The sequence below is a fragment of the Lichtheimia ornata genome, assembly GCF_029851405.1.
Source record: "Lichtheimia ornata isolate CBS 291.66 chromosome Unknown scaffold00027, whole genome shotgun sequence".
Classification (NCBI taxonomy): Eukaryota; Fungi; Mucoromycota; class Mucoromycetes; order Mucorales; family Lichtheimiaceae; genus Lichtheimia; species Lichtheimia ornata.
In genome coordinates, this window is record NW_026695347.1 from 251,380 (window position 1) to 274,526 (window position 23,147).

General features: G+C 43.8%; 5 protein-coding genes across 5 annotated transcripts; 3 read left to right on the top strand and 2 right to left on the bottom strand.

The window, feature by feature from the left end:
- Positions 1-3,612: 3,612 nt before the first annotated feature.
- O0I10_006288 (uncharacterized protein) lies at positions 3,613-5,630 on the bottom strand (the record flags this gene model as incomplete). The annotated part of the gene is made up of 2 exons (XM_058486318.1): positions 3,613-4,859; positions 4,916-5,630. The coding sequence occupies 2 exons, from the start codon at positions 5,628-5,630 to the stop codon at positions 3,613-3,615; spliced, it is 1,962 nt and encodes a 653-aa protein (XP_058342930.1).
- A 1,875-nt stretch (positions 5,631-7,505) lies between these two features.
- O0I10_006289 (uncharacterized protein) lies at positions 7,506-9,510 on the top strand (the record flags this gene model as incomplete). Its single annotated transcript, XM_058486319.1, has 2 exons — positions 7,506-8,223; positions 8,279-9,510. 2 exons carry the CDS (start codon positions 7,506-7,508, stop codon positions 9,508-9,510), a joined length of 1,950 nt encoding a protein of 649 aa, XP_058342931.1.
- A 933-nt stretch (positions 9,511-10,443) lies between these two features.
- O0I10_006290 (uncharacterized protein) lies at positions 10,444-12,467 on the bottom strand (the record flags this gene model as incomplete). The annotated part of the gene is made up of 2 exons (XM_058486320.1): positions 10,444-11,705; positions 11,762-12,467. The coding sequence occupies 2 exons, from the start codon at positions 12,465-12,467 to the stop codon at positions 10,444-10,446; spliced, it is 1,968 nt and encodes a 655-aa protein (XP_058342932.1).
- A 2,232-nt stretch (positions 12,468-14,699) lies between these two features.
- Positions 14,700-15,305, top strand: O0I10_006291 (uncharacterized protein; the record flags this gene model as incomplete). Its single annotated transcript, XM_058486321.1, has 1 exon — positions 14,700-15,305. The coding sequence occupies one exon, from the start codon at positions 14,700-14,702 to the stop codon at positions 15,303-15,305; it is 606 nt and encodes a 201-aa protein (XP_058342933.1).
- A 2,714-nt stretch (positions 15,306-18,019) lies between these two features.
- Positions 18,020-21,315, top strand: O0I10_006292 (uncharacterized protein; the record flags this gene model as incomplete). Its single annotated transcript, XM_058486322.1, has 7 exons — positions 18,020-18,036; positions 18,120-18,217; positions 18,747-19,184; positions 19,500-19,693; positions 20,601-21,076; positions 21,129-21,195; positions 21,247-21,315. 7 exons carry the CDS (start codon positions 18,020-18,022, stop codon positions 21,313-21,315), a joined length of 1,359 nt encoding a protein of 452 aa, XP_058342934.1.
- Between the last annotated feature and the right edge of the window lie 1,832 nt (positions 21,316-23,147).

The window sequence follows — 23,147 nt, forward strand, 5'->3', positions numbered from 1 at the left end:
AAGATCAATGACACAGCGAAAGTGTGTCTCCACTTTGCAGCATAACCGCTCATGAGTTAAGCACATGAAAAGATCGAGGGAACTCATGCACGATGAGGTTTGGTTCGATGTTGGCTTGTGGCATGAAGTTGTTGAGCCTGTTTGGATCATCAACTCAACACATGTTTCCATTCCAAGATGTGGGGTTGTGGCGATTGTGCAGCCAGCATAGCGGAGAAAGCTCTTCATTGATTGCCTTGCATGGCTATGGAACCTCTTCTGGAAATGGTTGCAAAGTTCCTCATCTGCGTATTGATCTTCGTAGATTCTTAATGTAGCCTCCAGCGGATCCCTTGTCAGAAGTTGGGAGCGCACATAGAATCTTGCACTATTGGAGTCTTCTTGTGGATCTGTAAGGATGCAACCATTCTTAGCCATCCTTTCAACGTTGTTGTAAAATTGAGAGTTTACTGCCATTCATGTAGTAGCTGTACGCTTTGATCGTTTTGTTCTATTAAAGACGACATCATTGATTTTTAATTTTTCATGATGGCTAGAAGTATCATGTGTCCTCAATACAACCAAGCCAAACATACCTACAAAGACCTTTTTGGTGATAGCGATACGCTTGCACATCCTTCAGATGCTTGAACACACATTCATGCTTGTTGTTCCACACAAAGCGAGCATTTTTTCTTAGTCAATGACAGAAGTAGTTCAGCCAATTCTGAAAATGCTTGAACATGGCGCCTATAAAAATTGGTGAGTCCCAAAAAAGCGCGTATGCCTGTTGCTTGGCCTGGGACAGTCTTAGAATTTGTTGATGCGAGGTGGCAACGGAGATACACGAGAGGTTGATACAACAGAGCCAAGGAACTCGATACGAGTCTTGAGGAAAGCACGCCTCTTAGAGCTGCACTTCATGTTAACTTTTTCGACACGATCCAAAAGAGCATCCAAATCTTCACAATGAAGTATATGAAAACATCAAGGAAGTTGTTACTCGAAACCTTACAATGAAACATGGGATGCTTATTAAACAAGAATTCTCAGCATGGCTGAAAGGATCTTGTGTCTACGTTTCAGGATCAAGATATGCAATCTCATATTTTGTGTTTTCCCTTACATAGCATCAAAGTTAGAATCTGGTCGGCTTCTTCAAACTTTTTTTGGCTGGCATCCAAATCCGCCCGTCGCGAGCTTCATATTTTCACACAAGGTGCACTGGACGCTGGCGAGCCACTTTGTATTACTAAAGGCCCCATGCTTCAATATAAAGTTCTGGGTTACATGTGCGTTTTTGCTTTGTCTATGTTATAGAAAGGATGCTATCATAAACGTGTTTTTCGCTGATTTCGATCGACCAATATTGAGTAGGGACAAAGATGGAGATGGGCGTGTATGTGTAAGAGAGAAAAGAAGGTATGACTAAAACGGCAATAGGTATACAGCCCATGGCATCCATGATCCGCTATATCAGGTATGCATACAAATGCTGCACTTTTTGAAATGCAACACGCACTAGGGGTATGCACATTCGTAACCATGATCCATCCACTGGTGAAGATAAGAATCAGAAGGATGAAATTAGAGAGAATGATCCATAAGATTTTCAGGATGAGTGACTCATCATTGGATTGGTTACATATACAAATTGGTTGATGCAGCTCGACCTGCTCCTACATGCAAATGTGATACGAAACACTTATTGTCATACACAAACCATGACACACCTTCATGGTTGGATGTTGTTTCACTTACGTACCTTCACAAAAGGCAAACATCATCATCATCAGGATTCATTTGTGCAGGAACCTGAAAAGGACGTGTTTGTGTAACGACCATGTGCCATTCCACTTAGTTTTGCATCTTTCTGTTAAATGCAGCCGACACCATGCAAAAGAAAAAAGCAACTCCGTCACGCTTACAGCAAAAGTAAAACATACAGGTGTCTGTATCTCTAAACTTGACAATAAAACGTGGGTTCTTCATGAGAACAACACCTTGTGTGCAAGTTTCACGATCAAGGTGGCTAACCCTAGATTTCGCAAATGTCGGCACTAGCCAAAAAGAGGTCGACCCTCGATCCAATTTGGCTGGTGGCAACATTTGCGAAATATCGGGTTGGCCACCTTGATCATGAAACTTTAACACATGATTCCTTTGGCACTGCTGAGCAAGACTGTTCTATTAAAGACCCCATGTTTCATTGTAAAGTTTAGAGATACTGGTACCTTTATGTTTTTCATATGCTGTATGCTATATGGAAAGAGGTCATTGTTCATTGTAAAGTAGCTAGACCCAGATAGAGCTAAAGATGCACACGTGCGTGTTGTGTAACTCCGCTCATTGTGCATGACTCGAAACGGCATTGTATGATATCCAGTGTCAGCCCATCATTGGCAGCTAATAGCCCATTCATCCTTTTTTCATTTACTACCCAATACACTGCATACGAACAATTCCCCTGCTCCAGCGCATCATTCCCATCTTTTAATTTTCTTGATCCGAGTAGATTTGGCTGAGCTACGGTGAAACAGCAAACAGGAAAATTAATGAATCGCAGACCCTGCGAATGTCTCCGCCTTTCAAACTTTTGGACGCCCCCATTCCAAATCTTCAAATGAAGTGTGAAGTTTTTATTAGAAAATGTTGGTCAGCATGTTCGAGAGCACCCTTCAGACCAATTTTCAAGTTGGAGGTGGGCAACTTCGGGGCGTGCGGGCCGTCCTCTTTTTGTTAGCATCATCCACCATTTGGGTTGCCCCGCATTTTAAAACTTCACAATAAAGTATAGCAATTTTAAATGAATGAGGTTGATCAGCATGTCCCAGCGACCCTTCTGACAACGTTTCAAGTTCTAAATGGCGAATCCCAAGGTAATACATACTACTTCGACAAATCTTGAATCTGGCGCTGACCTCCATTTCCGATTTACATAGCATACACACCTTACATCCTCCTATTCAATATTTTCAAATGAACATAGGGTCTTTTTTTAGATCAACGTGATCAGCATGGCCAAGAGCACCTTGTGTGAACGTTTCACCTTCGAGGGAGGCAATACCACTATCAAGCTTTGATGTACAGTGTTCATGCATATACAAGAGGTGTGCACTCTATTGAATTCCATGCCTTCCAGTCACACTTTATCTTCTCTTCCTCCCATTCTCACGTGTTGGCCCATTCAAGTACAACTATGTACAAGCTGCCAAGGATGGTCCTGCTTCAACCCATCATGGCAATCCTAGGACTCTCGTGATCCGATTGCCTTTGGTTGAATGGCAAATGGATGTATAATATCAGCCATCGTATTTTGGCGAAGATGTATCTGCTCCCTAAAAAGAGTGAATCGCAACATGACTTTGGCACTAGACAACATAGCAAAGGCATTCATACTATACTACGACGTGTATGTCGCTATTTATTGTGGAAAGCGCGAGACGCAGCAGTACAATGTCATGCACAATGGAGTGATCGATGTAGGCAGGATGTAGCTATGAATGCCGTTTTGGTTTGTCAATTATTATTGCATCTCTCGGATATGATTTCAATGAAAGGAACGACAATGATGATGATGATGCTGATGATCGTTTATTTGCTATTTTACGACGCTACATACATGTCGATACTTTAACGAGGTTGCTGATCCACATATGGTATGTGCTTTCGTAACAAGTGAATCAGGTAGTCTTCCACAGGTGCGACGATGATGACATTCTTGAGGTTGGCAAACGACAACAGGCGAATGATATCTCTGGCACTGATTGATGAAGCATGGACATGGAGGCATTGGAGCGTAGACCAATCATTGATTTGGGAAATGAATCCTTCAGGTGCTGGATTACGACCAAAGTCCAACTCAAGGTACGATAGTGAGGGGCATCTCTTGGTAATCCTTGCAATAATGGAAAAGTATGCAGCAGGTGTTGCGATTCCGACTGTTGATATCACAAGCTTTTGCAAGCTTCTCAATCCGGCAATTGCATCCATCCATGAAAATGTCGATACATGGTCATCCATGGCAACCTTTAGCTCCTTCAATGGTGAATCCTGCCCAAGCTGTACATGGTATTCAAGTAAATTGCCAAACCACGTCGAATGACGTCCGAGCGTTCTTGCTGAAAGCATGCGCAAATCCTTCAATCCTTTCAATGCATTGTATAAATCATCATCATTGATTCCAACATGATTGCATATCTTGACCCGATGGAGATGTGATGATCGACGGATGATCCATATGGCGAGTATAGATAGGTCGTCATTATAGGCATCAACCTCAAGTTCCTCCAAGCGATTGAATTCCAGGGATGAATCCAAGTCTCCTTCGTCCATTGTAATGCCTCCCACCAAGACGATGTGTTCGAGAGATTGATGGTTATCACGTAGTAGTGGGATGAGATGGTTACCATCGTATGGTTCGTCGTCGTCAACAATAGATCCAAGACATAGCTTTTGCAAGCCTTCAACATGCCGATTGTAGTTGTCATGGTGGAAGATGTGGTGACCACCGCACATCAGTAGCTTCATGTGTGGGCAATATTGGCGGAGGCTTGTGAGAAATTGGGTCTCAGGGAAGATGAAAATATCAAGTAGCACGAGTGATGGAAGATGAGAGAGAAGGTTGATCATCGTATCATGCGAAAGCCGTTCACACAAGATGTTCATGGTGAGATGCGTCAATGTTGGATATTGCTCATTGAGATCGAGAATGTCCCAAGCCGTAAGATTCAACGATACAAGGCGCGGGCAAAGATCGAGTACAACAGCCAAATGAATATCAGGCGTTTGATGCTCCTCCGTATGCAGGGATAAATCCGTCACAGTCTGGCTCACAGATTCAAGTGCATATGTAACATCGCCTGCCCAATAACCATAGTCTACATTAAATACATTAGTTATTATGTTAAAGCTCACTCATTCACCAAATACGTACACTTGATTGTCAACTTGGTGAGATTGGGGAATTTGCATGTGTCGAAGATGGAAAGCGAGTTCTCAAGTACGTCCATCCACCCTGATTCCATTGACAACGTCTTCACATGGTGTGAAAACCGTTTCAGCTCACGCATGTGTCCTGGAGGGCCCTCGTGCAGCTCCTCGTGATAAAAGCTCAGGTTGTTGCATGCCAACATACGTTGTCGCCATGTGCGTGATACATAAAGATAAGGGCAAGGAGTATCTGCTTCCATGCATTCGTCAAATAACAAAGGCAAGATGGCTGATACGACAATCTCCAAAGGTAGTTGAGTAATGAAATCGACACGGTTGTTGGCAGCACTCTCTGCATCAGCATGTCCCTTTTGGAGGTCGGCGTAACATTCATCCGATGATGGCACCATGGCAAGTCCTTTTTCATACATTGATGCTGCTTGTTGCTGTCGTCCTTGTTGCTGGTAAATGGTGCCTGCTTTCAAGTAGCCAAGTGACGACGTTGGAGTAATGACTCGCATAAGGGCTGCATCGCGCAAAGCAAGATCAAAGTTGGCTCCATTCGCGAATGCCGTCGCACGCTCATTGAGTTTCGTCATGAATTGACATGCAAGTTGATCGATCGCTTTTGTTGTTGCTGAAATGGAGGTGTCACGTTGTTGAACAGAAGAAGCGATTGAAGGAACAGGGGAAACGTAGGTATCGTAGATTGGGTTCATGGTTGAGTGGTATTGGGAGAAGGAAGAGATGATGATTCATGTTGGTGACCAGCCTAAATTGTATTTCACTCCGCAATGGGCTTGAACACTAAACATTATGGATCCCTTCCCCCACAAACATTGTCTACCATGATACAGTGTGCCTACAGCATGAGAGATAGTAATGGAAGAAGGGCAATATTGGGGAAGACAAGTGTAACGTGCTTGTGTAACAATAGCTGCCTATCAACATCACTAGTTTATAGTGCATGTTGGCATTCTTCAACTTACAATAATAAATGTTGCAAACGATGGGTTGCGTTTTCCAGAGCCTGGTGAAAAATTAGTGTCGTTATCCTTTTTGCATGGTGAATGGCATGATGTTGCTTTCATTGCAAATTGAATGCAATGGTCATCATCATCTTGGTTTCTGATTTTAGAACGCGTGTTATACTATGGATCACTTTTAAAGGGAAAGAAATGCTTCTCTTTTGCACGATTGACGATACTGCAATACAATTACTAACGTGGATAAAGGATAATTCGGTAAGCAGGTTCGGTCATGGTACCAGGATTACCATCCCTCGATGGATTGCGAGGTTATTATTCATTGATCATTTGGCAGACAATAGTACACCACGCATCATCTTGTACGCGTCTACCCCTACACGTGTGTGGATGTTTTTGCTGCGTTGTTTCAACACAATTCAATACGCATCTCACTCCCGCTACTATTACATCCTGACAGTTCTTTTCTATTGGATGATGACCCATTTTTATTTTCAGGCATTGAGAGGCTATACTAATCCAACTAGGAAAAAGAGAAAGCGAATCGTCCACCCATATCACTAATCCATATGCTCCTACCATATCCATTCCACCATTCTCCAACGTGTATAGATATCCACATACTTACAAACCAAACCTGATGCTCCTTGGACATGCATATCCGCAAAGGCCCCACATTGCCTCCCGAACCCAAAAGTAACCTACCTGCATCCGTACGTGACCGTGATATACATGAACCAACAACAGTACTTGCAAGACAATGGCACCTTAACACAACGTCGTAACCGAATACAACCCAAGGTTCAAATGGAGACTGGATCATGGCAATGCATTTCTTGCGAGGTGATCATGCAGCTTGCAATTCGTATTGATGAATGGGGTTCCATAACACATACATACCTGAATCCAGAGCAACAGCATACGTGGTGTAGTGTTGAGACATGTACCAATGATGGTGATGATGATGATCGGCTGCCTGCAAGAAGTTAACACTCTATGAATCCTGTGCCCATCCTATTTCACGTACCACCACTAGTAACCATAGCAAAGGGTATCTATACAAGTTTGAAAAGAAGTCTTGGTTCAGAGCAAGTTTGTATAGTAGAGTTCGGTACCTTTGCACGACCCGCAATGACCAAGATCAACGCCAAGATCTTGAACAAGGTTCAGTGATGCTGACTGTTAGCGATGGTTTGTCACTCAAGGCGTGATTGTCAAATGTGCAAAGCTGTGTAGCGTGCTGTAGAAAAAGAAGCTGGAACGAGTGCAGGTACGAGATGACTCGTCAAAGTAGTTGTCGAGATGACGCGTAAGCAAGACACGAATGCTGACTGAATTGACAGATGGAGAACGGGGAATGTCGACAAGAAGTAAAAGTAAAGCTTTAGAGAGGGTGGTCAAGAATAGAAAAGAGTCGTTGTTGGAATAAAGCGAATAAAGGGGTTGTTGGCTGAGGCCACTTCGTTGCTGGAATAAAGCAAATAAAGGGGTTGTTGGCTGAGGCCACTGGGCCAGCAATTTTTAAGCTGTGAGCGGGATTTGTCTTGTCACACACACACACACTTCTTCACTGCATTGAGCTTCCTCTTCCTCCTCCGCCAACATCCAATGACTGATTCTATTTGGAACGATCTATGCCAACAGCCAGTTATTACAGCTTCCACCGAAAAATACACAACGCTTGTGACGAATGCAACAACACAATTGAGGCAACCCATTGACTCCATCATGACAACTCTCAATGAGCGCGCCATGGCGTTGTCAAAGTGTGCCAACTTCGAAGCTGCTCTTCGTGATGCGAATACCATGCAACAACTCTCGCCTTCTTCACCAATTGGTTACCTTTGTGAAGCCACCATTTTCAATGAACAAGGGAAATGGCGTCAAGCAATCGATACCTGCAACAAGGGATTCAATGTTGTTGATACAAACGACGCACACTACGCTATGCTGCAGCGAGCCAAGGCTGATGCTGAAGACAGTGCGAGCAAACGGATCGACTTTATCAAGGAACTTCCTGTTGACATTGTTACTTCAACGCTCATTCCAATGCTGGTGGATGACTTTTGTTTGGAATCGCTGACACCGTGTCCCTATCTGCATGTGTCCCATGTATGGCGTGATTCTATACTTCAATGTTCGGGTGAATTACATTTTCACACTAGCTACAGCGAGGAGGAAGAAGATGTGGAAAAGTGTGCTCAATTGGTGAGGTTTGCTCGACACATCAACTCATTGCACGTTCGACGATACTCCAAGGGAACCTGGTTATCCGATTTATTGAGACACAACGAGTTTTCTTCTTTGCGGGGCTTAAGCGTTAATGGTAAGTGATACTGATATCTCTACATGCATGCACGTATTTATCATTATCCACAAAGGCATTCCCATCAGCAATATGGATGACTTTGTTCGAGCATTGGGATGCGTCGGCGACACATTGACTCATTTGACAATTCACGAGGGGGATCACGGCAGGCTCTCCTTTGTCGACATTCTCACCACCTGCTCCAATCTGAATTGGCTTACCATATCCCAGCACAATGGTGGAGACTTTAGCTCCCTTCCAACAACAACATGGCCCAATATCACAACATTATCGATTGAAGTTACAGAAGAGTACCTTACTCGGGATCAGATCATACGTATTTGCAAGTGCTTCCCATCACTGAAAAAGTTCCAACTCCATCCATGCCAAGGTGTGGGATCCGCCCTTTTAATCCCACAATACTGCCCATTGTTGACAAGCGTCGAATTGGAGATATATATGTTCCTTGCGGGTGTCACGTACATGAATGAAGTCACTGGTTCTGAATCGCTTACGATGACCAAGTTTTCTGTCACCATCGAGCACTTGGCAGGTATCGGTTCTATCCTAACACAACATCATACATCATTGGAGGCCATTGATTGGAATATCTACCATGAAGAAGATCATGAAGAACTTCGCCACATTCAGTACCCACGCCTCAAGAGATTATCATTACACACTTCTGGATCATGGATGCTTCACAATGCGCCAATATTGGAAGAATTGAACATGTCATCCAAGGCAATCAATGCGGACCCTGCCATACTGGATGCAATACCACCTTGTTTGAGGAAACTCGAGTTCAAGTTTGGGGATGGGATCGAATTTGACAACCAAGACGGCATCGTGCAATATCTCCACCGCGTCTCCCAAAAATGCCTGCTACTTGAATTTGCTATCACCTTCACCGACGCAAACTCCTTTCGATGTGTACTTGATGCAATTCCTTGTTTGAGCAAGCTTGAACGTCTTATTATCAGTGTACGAGCAAAGTGGGATGCATACCATATGGAACGATTCCTTGACAACCTCGTCAATGGTTGCCCTCATCTATCCTGCCTTGACATTGATTGCGTGAATGCTCCGCCGACCTATTCCTTGGATAGTTTGAAACGCCTTGATCGTCTAAAACAACTTGCATTTTCGATTGAAGGCACAGATGGCTATGACAGCTTTTGGCAAGCGCTTCGAACCTTTTCGCAGCTCAAGTTGATTCAAGTTTACCATGCTACTCCACTCTACAAGTCCGTAATTCGACATCTCAAGCAGCATAGACGTGACCTGAAGGTTATCTTTGTATGAATCATTCAAAGGCTCTTGGGGGTTGATTTTCAATCAAGTATTATTATCTCTATGGTATTAATGCAACGGGGTCAAATAAAAAGGGATATGGCACACTTCAACGTCATTATTCGTCATGCATGCATGCAGCTACTTCTCTATGCGCCATTTCACCACTATCAATAAGGATAGCCATTGCGTACCATGATCAATGATGTGTATACCAATACAACATTACATCAAACAAGGAAAGGTTGATCATCCCATGGGATGATGAGCTAGGTATATGTATGACGGATCGGTTCGATAGGCCGGCTCAAGAAGGACATGGTATGGAACATGTAGGTTCATACATGCTGACGGCGTAAGCATGTTGCATGAAGGCAATATGACATGGGTGTACTGTAGATGCGGCACTAGCTGCATTAATGTAATCGTTTGTTCTCGCAAGTGATTCTTATATATGGCTATAGCTTTCCCTTCTATAAAAAGGACAATTAGTAATGAAACATGTCACCATGACCCTTTGTAGCTCGTTTTCAAAACAAGATGTGGAGTGGTTGTGAATACGTTTTATCATTAGTCATGGTGATTGGAGGTAGATACGAGCGTACTTTTGACGCAACGAGGAATTCTTTACGTTGAGCACTCCATCCTTTTAACAAGGTGTACCCACAATTTACTACGTTATCTGTTACTGCTTCTTTCGCTGACTTAAGAATAGCGCCTGGAGGTTTGCCATTCCACTAAAACATGGGGTTTATTACTAGCGTGCAGCTTAGATAGGTGAACATACATAAGGGTAAACATCGAGTAGTTTCAGCATTTGCTTTATGGATCGTAAGGTGATGGTGTATGGTATAGCCATATATTCATAACGATGTTTGAGAGCTTTATTGTATACTACGTACAGCTGCTATGGAAATATGAGAAGTACATTGCTAGGTAAATCGCTTAAACCGTGATTGCATCCTTATCGATGATAACTTTGATATCTGGTCTTTGCTGTTTGAGATGATTGATTCTGGCATCCTGGGCTATAGACGAAGGGTTGATAGTAATGCATTTGAGCTGTGGAAATGATTCGATCGCATCCCAAAAGCTGTCAATGTCAGCTGTTCCATTGATCGAGAATGTCAACTTGTTTAAATTTGGAAGTCCCTTCAAGATGTTCATTGAAGAGGTCGTAGGTGCATTCGTGCATTTGAGTTCGAGTGACGATAAAAGGGGACATGATCTGGCAAGTCCATGAATGAAGCTCTGCATTCGATAATAATTCCACTCCTTCTTAACGCCGACCGATAGGTCTTCAAGATGACTGTGACGGAAGATGGCATCCAGGATGGCTTCGTTGTCGGTGTTATAGAAACGGATCACAAGTTGTCGTAGCTGGTGCTGTATAGCAATGCGATGAAGGTAGCGTAAGATGGATGCCTCATGCTCATATTCCAATGCGCCAATGAACTTCAAATCAAGCGACTTCAAGAGTTGTGGTATCGTGTCAAGTACTTGAGGGTGCGTGGTGATAGTTTTGGACGTGAACATCAACTCTTGCAGCATGGGGGCATTGCGTAGTATCTGCCATCCACAAGTAAAAAGACCAAGCTTTGTAAGACGCGGGAAATGAAGATCGTCAATGCTCTCGGTATCCTCGCTTGTGTCCATATCCCACTCAAGGTGTTCAAGCGTCTTGTGGTACTGCTTGATGATAGAGGTGGTATCCTTGCAAGGCCCTTCCGCCATGTCATCGGTTGATATCATAAGCTTTGTCATGCCAGGCTCCTCGCTGTAGCATCCTTCATCCGAGTAGATAAGCTGAATCCCCATTCCCTCCATGCAAAGATGAAGGCTTTTCATTGTTGGACGATAGTCCAAGACAATAAACGGTGATCGTATATCGGTACATGGCATAAGTGTAAGCTTCTTGAGTGATGGAAACCGCTCCCAGATCGCGATTATCTGTTCGCATGTGATATCCGTGTGTGTGTAGGTAAGCGATAATGTCGTCAATGTTGGCCATGTACTTATCAGGAGAAGGCTGACGTTGGCGTCCTGGGGTTCGATGATGCGAAGCATTGTCAGATTGGGGCATGCCAACACAATCTCGGGTACGCCTAACATGGGTCCATTTTCCATATCCATCACCAAATGTGTCAAGGTGCTGCTGATCGATTTCAGTGATGCGAGAAAGTTCCCGATGTGTTTGCTCCCGAAGCCTTATAAAGAAAGGGTCGTAAATGAACAGAGCATAAGAAAAAAGGGCACCACATACCTTCAATGTGTAACTCTTGCAATGAGGAAAAGTCGTTATCACCAATTAAGTCGGCTAGCCAAGTTCCTTTGCGATATCGTCGAATGTGCAATGCCTTAATGTGGGGTGCAAGCTCAATGACTGGCAAAAGATTGTCGTCTTCCTTAGACCCAATCTGGATACGTAATCCACCGAGCGATTCAATAATACGGTCACGCCATAGATGAGACACAAACAAATAGGGACTTGGTTTCAATCCATCCATATAACCATCATCCACAAGCAATGGAACAAGCTTTGCAATAACAATGTCAACAGGTAGCCCCTTGAAGAAGTCGATACGTTTGCCCGCACATTGTTCAGAAACATTCTTGGCTCGCTGCAGCATAGCATAGTGTGAGTCGTTTGTATCAACAACATTGAGTCCCTTGTTGCAAACATCGATAGCTTGACGCCATTTTCCTTGTTCAATGTAAATCTTGGCTGCACATAGATACCCAAGGGTTGAAGAAGGTGAGAGCTGTTGCATGGCATTTGCATCACGAAGAGCAGCATCAAAGTTGGCACACTCTGACAACGCAATGGCGCGGTCACTGAGAATTGTCAAGATGGAGTCAATGGGTTGCCGCAATTGTGTGGTTGCATTGGTGACAATTGTTGTTTGTTTGTGGGAGGAAGCTGTAATAACAGGTTGTTTGCATAAGTCTTTCCAAATAGAATGGGACATTGTATGCAGACTGAGGAGAAGCAGGAAGTTCAATGCAGTGAAGAAATGTGTGTGTGACAAGGCAAGGCAAATCCCGCTCACAGCGTAAAATGGCTGGGCCAAAGCGGCGCCAGTCAATACCGCCTTTATGCTCTTTATTTCAACAAAGCCTCTTTTCTATACTGGTCCATCTTCCTTAAAGCTTTACTTTTACTCCTTGTCGACATTGCTTGTTCTCCATCTGCCAACAAATGCGTGTTCAGTCAGCATTCGTGTCTTGCTTACGCGTCATCTCTGTAACTCCTTTGTTAGCCCATCTCCCAGTACTCGTGTCAGCTTCTTATTTTACACCACGCGACACACCTTGCAAGCTTTGCAACGACGCGTCCACAACAAACCGATCGCCAACAATCGGCATTCCTAAAGCTTGTTCAAGGCCTTGGTGCTAATCGTGTGGAGGTGGGATAGTCCAAGGCTACCAGATACAAACGTGATGCGAACAAGCCAAAACGATCTCGCTGACTTGTGCAAAAGCCATTTGCCATGGTTACGTGAATAGGTACGTTCCATATTATCTTCTCATGGTAATAGGTGTTGATACTTGGAATACGAAGGATACAACGGTAGTATGGCTCATACGCTGGGTGATTGCTTCAAGCTGTTAATCATCATCATCTCGAAAAGGTACTTGTCAAGGCACTCAACATCGACGTATGCTGCTGCCTTTGATTGCTGATGGATGTTTCTAGAACGGGTTCGACGATAAGGATTGCATGCTGCATGGCACGTCTTTATTTCGCACAACTTTATCCAATCTCAACTCGCCTTCAGCTCATGGTTTTTATTGTATTCGGCTATTGCACTGTTGGATGGTCTCTATTGTGCACCTGGCGCAAGTATGATACATGGATGGGTGGTAATCCTTTGCATTAATGGGTATGTATGGATGATGGGTTGATTGGATACGCTTGTTGAAAGAGGTCTGTGATTGGATGGTCATTCCCTGAAGGTCCACATGTTGAAAGAAGCCGGGATGGATATGGTAAGAACTATGGTAGAGGGTACCTATTGTGTTCTATGGTTGTATCGGTTAGGCTAGTTTTATGGTGGATGAAAATAAAGGTAGCCAACGTAATGTTCTAAAAGATAAAATAGTATGAGTGGTATTGGTTCTGGTTCGTGAGCGATATTGGCATCATCAATATATGAGCAACCGTCAATGCCTTGATCACATGTATCATCATTGCCTTCTCCCTTGCCATTCCTCCCCTTTATCCTAGACAAGCCATCATCTTTCTTGAATAAATATCCAGGCTTATTACCTTGCGTCTTTATCCTCAACTTAGCCTTGATCCCTTTTTCGTTGGGGTGTTGTCTGCTCTTAGTGCTAGGCATGTGGTCTTCCACAGACGCGTTGCGAATGTGGGCCTCATCGCTGCCTTTCGGTTGTGGTTTAGCTTTTTTTTTACCCATGTTGGTGGACTTGAACGTAGTGACGCAAACCATTTATATGTCATCAGCATTCTTTTTTATTCATCTTGGATTACATTCACTTGGAAAAAGTGGTACAATGATGGTGGGATCTGGTAACTCAAAAATCATCACCTTAAGGATTCCAATGATGCATGTGGCAGTTGGCTCGTACAATTACCTTGTTTTCTTTGGCTTTGAAGATTGTCAAACTATTTCAAAACCATATGCGTAGCCGAATGCCGCTTATTATGGTGGGTATAGTGAAGAAGGCGACGTGTGAATCCATGATGTCTTTGGATGCTGTGTAACCTTAGATGACGTTTTATCTCTCACAAGATAAAATCATGCTGGCCCTTTACTCAATCCTGGATAAAGGCGACTTTTTATTCGATGAACGATACCTTTGGGTCTAAAGGTTTACCATATCGGCAACTCTCGTTCTTTGCCTATTCATGCAGTAAAAGGATGGTAACACAAGGATGCAAAATGTCTCACTAAGGTGGTGTGGTGCTGGCATCATCTTGTAGGCCTAAAACAGCATCCTCTAGTGTAGCGTTCCTATATATTATACCTTTTTCTAATAATGCTTGATGACGCAATGATATCAAACTGGTCAATGGGCCGTCTTTACAATATGCATGGCACGGATGATGATACCTGGTGGCAGGTGTTCCCAATATATCCGACTGCCATATTTTGGTCGGTACTTTTCTCCCTCTATTTCTCTCTCACACTATTTCACCCCACTTTTACCAACACCCTCCATCAGTGACACCTTCAATGAAGTACAAAGCTTTTACAATTGAACAACCTAATTCCAACAATCCACGCATTCCTCCATGTCAACTTGGACCCAATCTCGCCATGGGAATCTCAAAGCTTGCCAACATTGATGTTGCCTTCCACAATGTCAAGCTCATGGCACAACAGTCGCCATGTACACCACTTCGGCCATCGTGTGTAGTCAATGCTTACAATGTACAAGGTAACCAGGGTTACGTTATCCATGCTTGCAACCATAGGCTCACTACTCTTCTTACAAGAGGTGCAAACAAGGGGAAGCTACAACACGCCAAGGTGGACGCCAAAGAAGCCTGGACCACACTCATTGAACTCTGTCAGCCAACGCCCTTTCGAAATGGCATGGGAACTCTCGTGGTGATGTTTGTGAATCATCATTGGCTTTGGTTCAATTATTCCATATCTATGCATGTATGCCTCTTGCTTCTTGCGCGATCAAGGCGATGGTTTACGTTTAAGGATGACTTGGGCCAAGCTCCCGATACAAAAGGATGTGGACAGGCTCTTCCCGATTCAACAGGGTACAAAGGTGGCGACTATTGGATGACATTCGCAAGGAATATGGCTGAAGGATGTACCACATGATAATGGCTTCTGGTGATTAAAGGAGATGCACGTTCATGGTATGTTAGATAAAGGCCTTGTTTGCTTGTTCTTCTGTTGATCATGGTTTCGATTAGGTGTTGAGAATCCTTATTTATGTATCGTATCAGCATGAACCACTTTGAAGGATTTCACTTGTTACCCCTATGTTGGGATCGCTTGGCGTGCTGGAACTTGGCGTCTTATCTTTCACAAGCATGATCACACATACGAGGCAGTGGTTCAGTGGCTATGAGATAGTAAGTATGTTGAGGGGATTATAATCAAACAAGGCATTTACCTATTGCCCAGCTGTTGACGTTCAATATGCATTCGCCGCACCAAGCAAGTGTCCATTTACCAAAGGCATTTCAAGTTTGAGGTGATCGTGAAGATGTGCAAGGCTTCGATACGGATCAATGGGATGCATGGAAAAAGGAACGCAATAGCAATGTTTGCAACAAGAGCTCTATTGGTACATGATTGGTATGTATAGTCTTGCATCTACAAACCTGGTCATGTTCATTAAAGAGGCTTACAATGAATACCAGCAGCACATACTGGATCGCATGGATACAAGGTTATCTGCAAGCATCATTGAAATGGTATTGGGAACACCTCAAGGTAAATTGCACCATTTTTGGATTTGTCACCTTCAAGTGCACTGATGAAAGGAATAGGCTCTCTTTCGGCGATACCATTATTATCATGGCTGCACGTCAAGGATGTCATTGTATAGTACTGTGCTCTCCTGGGGAATTTTGGCCCGGAAACAGTGTGACTCAAGATGCGATGGCAAGGCCAATTTAAAAAGGCATCCGCTGTGCACACGGCCTCCATCCAAGTACGGCTATTGATTTCCTTGCCTACAGAGAGAAGGTGGATATCTCTTATGATGCCAATTTCAGGATCCAATGAGAGTATAGTACATATGGTGGCATACCTTGGCGCTGCAGGTTGATTATTGTATTGCCTTCGGATGGTGTATTTGGTTGCAATTCCTTGTGATCACCATGGTTCACGGCATCGTGTGTCTTCCCTACCGAGTTGTCCACAATGAGAGTACTCAAGACGTCTTTACATTGCTTCTTTTGGGTATGCTGACAACAAAAGCGTGTGGGTTGGTTTTACTTGTTATCTCACATTGCGTTTATGGTAGGTTGAATATGTTGGATGATGGTGCCTCTGGAAGCGACAAGATACGGATCTCAAAGCAAGAATGCTGTACGTTGACTGAATGGTATGCGTGGTATTGGATCTACAAAGCGAAACCTGTCAATTCACGAGACTTACAGTGAAACAGCAGCAAGACAATATGGATGACATGGAAATACGGTTTTATTTGAGGCAATGATGCTATTGAGAAATACCACAAGGTAAGAGGTTCATTGTGGGGTTGGTGTGATTGAAGTGAACTTACCAAACGCCTTACAGTGGCAGAGCCTCATTCGGCGATACTATTATTATCAAAGCTGCACGTCAAGGACGTCATTGTACTACACTTTGCTGTGGAGCTCTACATGTTGTGCCCGGGGACAGTGCGACTCATGGTGCGGCCTCAGGGATTTAAAAATGCATCTTCTGTTCGCACGGCTCCATCCTTTGACGGCTATTGATCTCCTTGCCTTTAGAGAGAAGATGGGTATCTCTATTGATGCACTTCATCGCGTCGATCCACAGGAGAGCACCAGTACTATGATGTTTCTTTGGCTGTGCGCTTTTAATATTGCTTTACATCCTGATGTCGTATGGGTTCCACGTATTCATTATGATGGGGTGATTCAGGTATGTATGATGCCGACTCTTTTTCGAAACTTTGCTGAAACACCCCATCTTTAGATGGTCCACTGGAAGCAACACACAAACACTTGTCTCTTCGTGCTTCAAAGTATACGCGTTCACGGCTATGGCAGTTTAGGTTTGTTGGATGGGTTTGGGAAATCATTCACCCTGAATCTCTCATATATGAATAATCTTAGGAACGAGGGCAATGGATTACGTGTCTTGGTGTCGTCAACGGTTCCTCGCGCATCATTCACAAGCAACTGGTTATTTCTTATGCGAAGGTCAGCAGCGCACATCTCTTATGGGTGGATCGTATTATTGACAAGCAACAGCCTTCATATAGTTGGATGCACGCCAAGGTTTACCCATCGTCATGTGGATTTGATTCTACCCATTTCGTGCATGTCTTGAAACAAAGGCCTCTTACCGGTTGATCATGTCATGAACAATGGACTTCTCCTATATATTGGGTGCCCGCAAACTTTCCATGTCCTGTGCTGTTGGGTTATCTGTAATTGCTTTGACGCACCGCCACTTCGATTCAACATCTCTTATGGATTTAATCGACCTTTTCAACGCAAAGGGCCACTTGTATATCTTTGGTGTCAGCACGCATTCCATGTCATGATCGTTCTGGTTATCGACAATCCCATTCACGGATCTCTGCATCTAAAGTGGATCATGCCATCAACAAACAATGAGAGCTGCTTTGACATCTCTGCTGTTACCAAGGTATGTATGTATCTCCCCAAGGCATCAATCGCCAAGCTGCGATCCATTCCCTATGAAAAACGATTACCATTCACATTGCTTTTTAGCCACATGTACGTCACTCCGCAGCTAGGATGCTGGTTCGGGCTTTTCAATTGATGGCTTCTACGATTTGCATGTTGTCTTGGGCAGCAAAGATGGTCGCGTTGTCTCTTCTTCCAATGGCTCTCAGGATAATGTAAGTATACTTGCGTTGGTGGTACCGTTATTGCTCAAGCTTCGCATGGCATTTTCATCTCAAGTGTCATTTATGGTCTATAGGTCCAGTGCCAACACAGGGTGTTCTATCAAGTGGTCGATTGCAAAGGGATTGGTTTGGTTGGGATATCGAATGGTGTTAATGGATATGGCTGTGATCGGTAAGTAGTGATCTTTTCATTTCTACAACATGTACTTACCTTCTCTTGTATTCTACTATGCGTGCGGTTACGGGAACTACGTGTGTTCTGGTACTTTGAAATCTTCATGGATGCTGCAAGCATGGGCCGGCAAGAGCGTTTTGTGCATATGGCTATAATTGGTAAATGATGATCCGTTCATTGCGTAAACGCCTACCAACCCCCTCTTTTATGATAGCATGTGAGATATGCAGCGTGCTACTTCTGCTTTCATGCTTTGGAAGTGCCTTGGATGGATCTATCATAGGTACGTACTGCTCTATGGGGTTTTGAAAACTGTTTGCTGTACATCATTTCTACATGGGTGACTCATGTCAACATCAAGCAGTGTCATTACGTCATCGTTCAGTGCCTGCAGCTCATTTCATCCTATGATTCACGTGATGCATCATGATCAGCATTTCCTTTTGTGTACGCCTGCAACAAAATTCAATGATTCTAAACCTCTCGCTGACTTCATCCTTTATATGTTTCACTCTGATTCAAATAGTCTATAACCTTCGGTTGGTGTCCCTTTATGCATGCTCGGCATCGGTGGATCATATCAACAACAATCACGAAGCAGCCATTATCAATCGCAAGCCTATCTTTGGTATCACCAACATTCATCTGATCGCTTCATGGCTGTCTTTATTGGGCAATCGCATACAAGGGTGTTCTTCAGTGAAGTCTTTTATGGATGCATCACATCAGGATGAGCCAACAATGCTATGGCTCATTTCGGCGCTATCAAAGTCTATTCATCATGCAACGCATTCATCGCCAAATATCGCTTCATTTCTTCCCAATTCATTGGTATGCATACTTTTGGATCTACAATACAAGTCCTATCAATTAACGAGCTTTCCAGTGAACCAGCATCGACAGATTACGGATGGCATGGGCCTACGAGTTCGGTTTCAAGCAAGGTGGCTATTGAGAACACAAGGTAATAGGGGTCATTGTGGGGTATGTTGCATACAAGCGCATTTACGGTGGAAGATATGCAATCCCAGAATCAACAAGGCTTTTTCCCCGGTTATACCGTCACCAACAGCAAAAATGGTATCGTACTATGTACTCTTTTGGGGGAACCATGTCGCCCTCAAAGAACGTGTGCTCATGGGGTTATGGCCTATTGCAGGACCAATGTCTATTGCACCTTGATGGCGTATGTCGTTCGACCTCTATGGGATCATTGGGATTGAGGTATGTTTTATTCTGTTGCTTTTTGGAAAGTGTTGCTGAAACGTCTACTATTTAGATGGATTACTGCAAGCAGCCTACACCTATGATCAAGGAGTGTATCACGTTATCAGCCATGGTAGTCATTGCGTACGCATCGCTCTAGTGCTATGGAAAAATGGTTGCCAACCTATCACTTTTAGATTGATCGCATTGCAACAGGCAGCATGTTTTGGGGATTTGAATCCGCAGGATGGCATTTATCATTGTGAGGTATAGTTTAAGGGTCTGGAAGATTGTTTACTATGCCTTACGTAGATCCGTCATAGATCATCATCAAGCTGCCGAGACCTTATCTTCGTTATCATTCACGTTTACATGAGCATCCGGTGGTTGTCGCGTACTACTAATCTTTTGCACGGCCGCGTATCGACGTAATGGTTTGTGGATGGATCGTATGGACAACAAGCAACAACATCTACAGCTTTGTGGTGCCAGCAAGCGTTATCGCCTCATCTGTGGATTCCTGTTACAGATACCCTGCGGATGTATATCTTCTGGTTCCCAACTTTTATCGGTAGGTTACTCTGCATCAGTAACAGGCACAAGGCATTTACCGATGTTCAGGATCGCGCCTATTCGATCCCCGTATGACTTTGAACATCGCGTACTGTCCTTGATTTAAAAGTCTTTGGTCATTGGCTCATGTATGGATTCCTTCGCATGAAGTAAGTATGCAGTGTTTGGTGATATCAATATTACTCTTCTCACAACATCTGTCTGCTAGGTATGGTTGCTTCGCTTCAATTCTTGGTACCAACCTACTTCATCCCTTGAAAGTGGATCATCCGGAAGACTGTAACCAGCGTCTCGTACATATGGCAACCATTGTAAACCGATCCCGCAAGCTTTTTACGACACTTGTCAAGTTCCTCATTTACAACCTATAGCGCTGGATTGTGACGCTACAGGTACGCTTTGTATTGGATTTACAACGTAAGACTAGGTGAGTAACAAGCATTACAATGACAGAGCATCAATACATCTTTGGAGCAGATGGATACAAGGCTACTTGCACCGGCAATGTTATTCAAGGTAAAAGGGTTCAATGTGGGTTTGGTTGCATTCGAGCACCTTGGCAACTCCTTGGAAGGATATTGATTGAGGTAATCCTTTATAGGTGGATCATACATATGAGCAATCAGCAGCGGGCAGTACTTCGGTTAGGTGTCAGCAAGCTTTATCCCGTCACCTGGTGCTCTGTGTTTCGAGCAATGTGCTTGATGTATTTCTTCCGGGTCTCATCTCTCGTTGGTCTGCGAATGATACCCTATCTACGACATTCACGAGACGAACACCTTTATCGGGCATCATGTTGATCGAATTACCAATATGGTTTCGGCTATCAAGCACCATCGTTTTGTTGGAAGGATTTACCATCAATCGTCCATTTATCGAATGCTTGATCTCACGTAAGTATGTTATGGTTTATGATACCGATCGTCTTCACGCCTCTGACATGTGTACTGCCAGGCATCCTTCCTTCGCTTACTTGGCATGTGAGAATGTCCCATGTCTTGGCAAGTGGACCTTTGCAAAGCGTCGGGGTCCTTTGGATATTTACAAATTTGATGGATATATGGGGATCGCTGTTAAGTAATGATCCGGTCTTTTCTACAACGCCTAGCAACATCCTCTTTTATGATAGCATGTGGGATATTCATCAAACTACTTCTCTTCTGGTGCTTGGATCCTTCAAGGACGAACCTATCATTGTGAGTATCATACGTTTGTGTTTGGGTCAAATGTTGACCATGCATTTTTAGGTACCCCATGCCAGGATCAAGCAACAACGTCCACAGCATTTCTCAGTACCGGCACACCGTATTATGTGATTACATTTGAACATCACTTACATGGACGTCTGCAGCACCAAACAACGGCATTTATACCTTTCGGTCAGCCAAAGCGTTATATTGTGTCGACCTTTCATTTTGATCCATATCCTGACACGCCCCCATGTTACGCGTCAATCATATCAACATCAATCACAAGGTAGCAATGCGCAATGTGGAACACATTTGAGAAATGTAATCGGCGCTTTAAGATGTGAAACAAGCCATTTGGGAAGTGGAACACGCCATTTGAGAAGTGGGACAAGCTACATGAGAAGTGGAACAACGTATTGGGAAGTGGAACAAGCTACTTGAGAAGTGGAACAACGTATTGGGAAGTGGAACAAGCTACTTGAGAAGTGGAACAACGTATTGGGAAGTGGAACAAGCTACTTGAGAAGTGCAAAACGTATTTGAGAAGTGGAACAACGTATTGGGAAGTGGAACAAGCTACTTGAGAAGTGGAACAACGTATTTGAGAAGTGGGACAAGCTACATGAGAAGTGGAACAACGTATTTGAGAAGTGGAACAAGCTACTTGAGAAGTGGAACAACGTATTGGGAAGTGGAACAAGCTACTTGACAAGTGGAACAAGGTATTCGGAAGTGGAACAACGTATTTGAGAAGTGGAACACGCCATTTGGGAAGTGGAACACGCCATTTGAGAAGTGGGACAAGCTACATGAGAAGTGGAACAAGCTACTTGAGAAGTGGAACAACGTATTTGAGAAGTGGGACAAGCCATTGGAGAAGTGGAACAAGCTACTTGAGAAGTGGAACAACGTATTGGGAAGTGGAACAACGTAGTTGAGAAGTGGAACACGCCATTTGAGAAGTGGGACAACGTATTTAAGAAGTGGAACAAGCCATTGGAGAAGTGGAACAAGGTACGTGAGAAGTGGAACAACGTATTTGGGAAGTGGAACAAGCTACTTGAGAAGTGGAACACGCCATTTGGGAAGTGGAACACGCCATTTGAGAAGTGTGACAAGCTACATGAGAAGTGGAACAAGCTACTTGAGAAGTGGAACAACGTATTTGAGAAGTGGAACAAGCCATTGGAGAAGTGGAACAAGCTATTTGGGATGCGGAATACGCCATTGGAGAAGTGGAACAAGCTATTTGGGATATGGAATATGCTAGTTGAGAAGCGCAACAAGCTCCTCGAGAAGTGGAATACGCCATTTGAGAAGTGGAACAAGCTACTTGAGATTCAAGGTTATCGGTTTCCCAAGTCATCATCAAGAAGTAACATTCCTTTCCCTGGAGAATAGCTATCAGTATTGGTCATTTTATGAACATCTCCATAGCAACGAAATTGGAATTGGTTGTTGGGTGGCACTGAACATCGTGGACTTCCATATGGCTTTGACTAAGTATATACATTTCTTCCGCTATGTGCAAGACGAGTTAGTAACATGCGCATTGATAGGTCTCTCATTCCATCCAGCGGTCGTTTGAGTTACTCCTTGGTGCCATAAAGGTCTTCAGGGGCTGACTGCAATTGTGGTACTGGGCGCTATCGTTTTGATGGACGAAGGTCTCTATTTCGCCTTGGATGGTTTTCTCGGAGACAGCAAGTGGATCGTCGTAGGGTTGTGCCTCTCAACTACCGTCTCGGGTGACCGACAATCAGCTACCTGCAGCTTGTCTCGCTTATTGGTAGATCTTGCAGGCAACATTTATTATTGGTTCTATGGTATATACTACTGTTGGACTCCCTGAACGGATACCTTGAGCAATCTCTCAGCAAGTGAAATCGTTAGCTTGTGCTATATCATCGAGCGGGGATCTATTTGGTGCTGTGCGCGGTGTGTCGCTGGTAACGCCT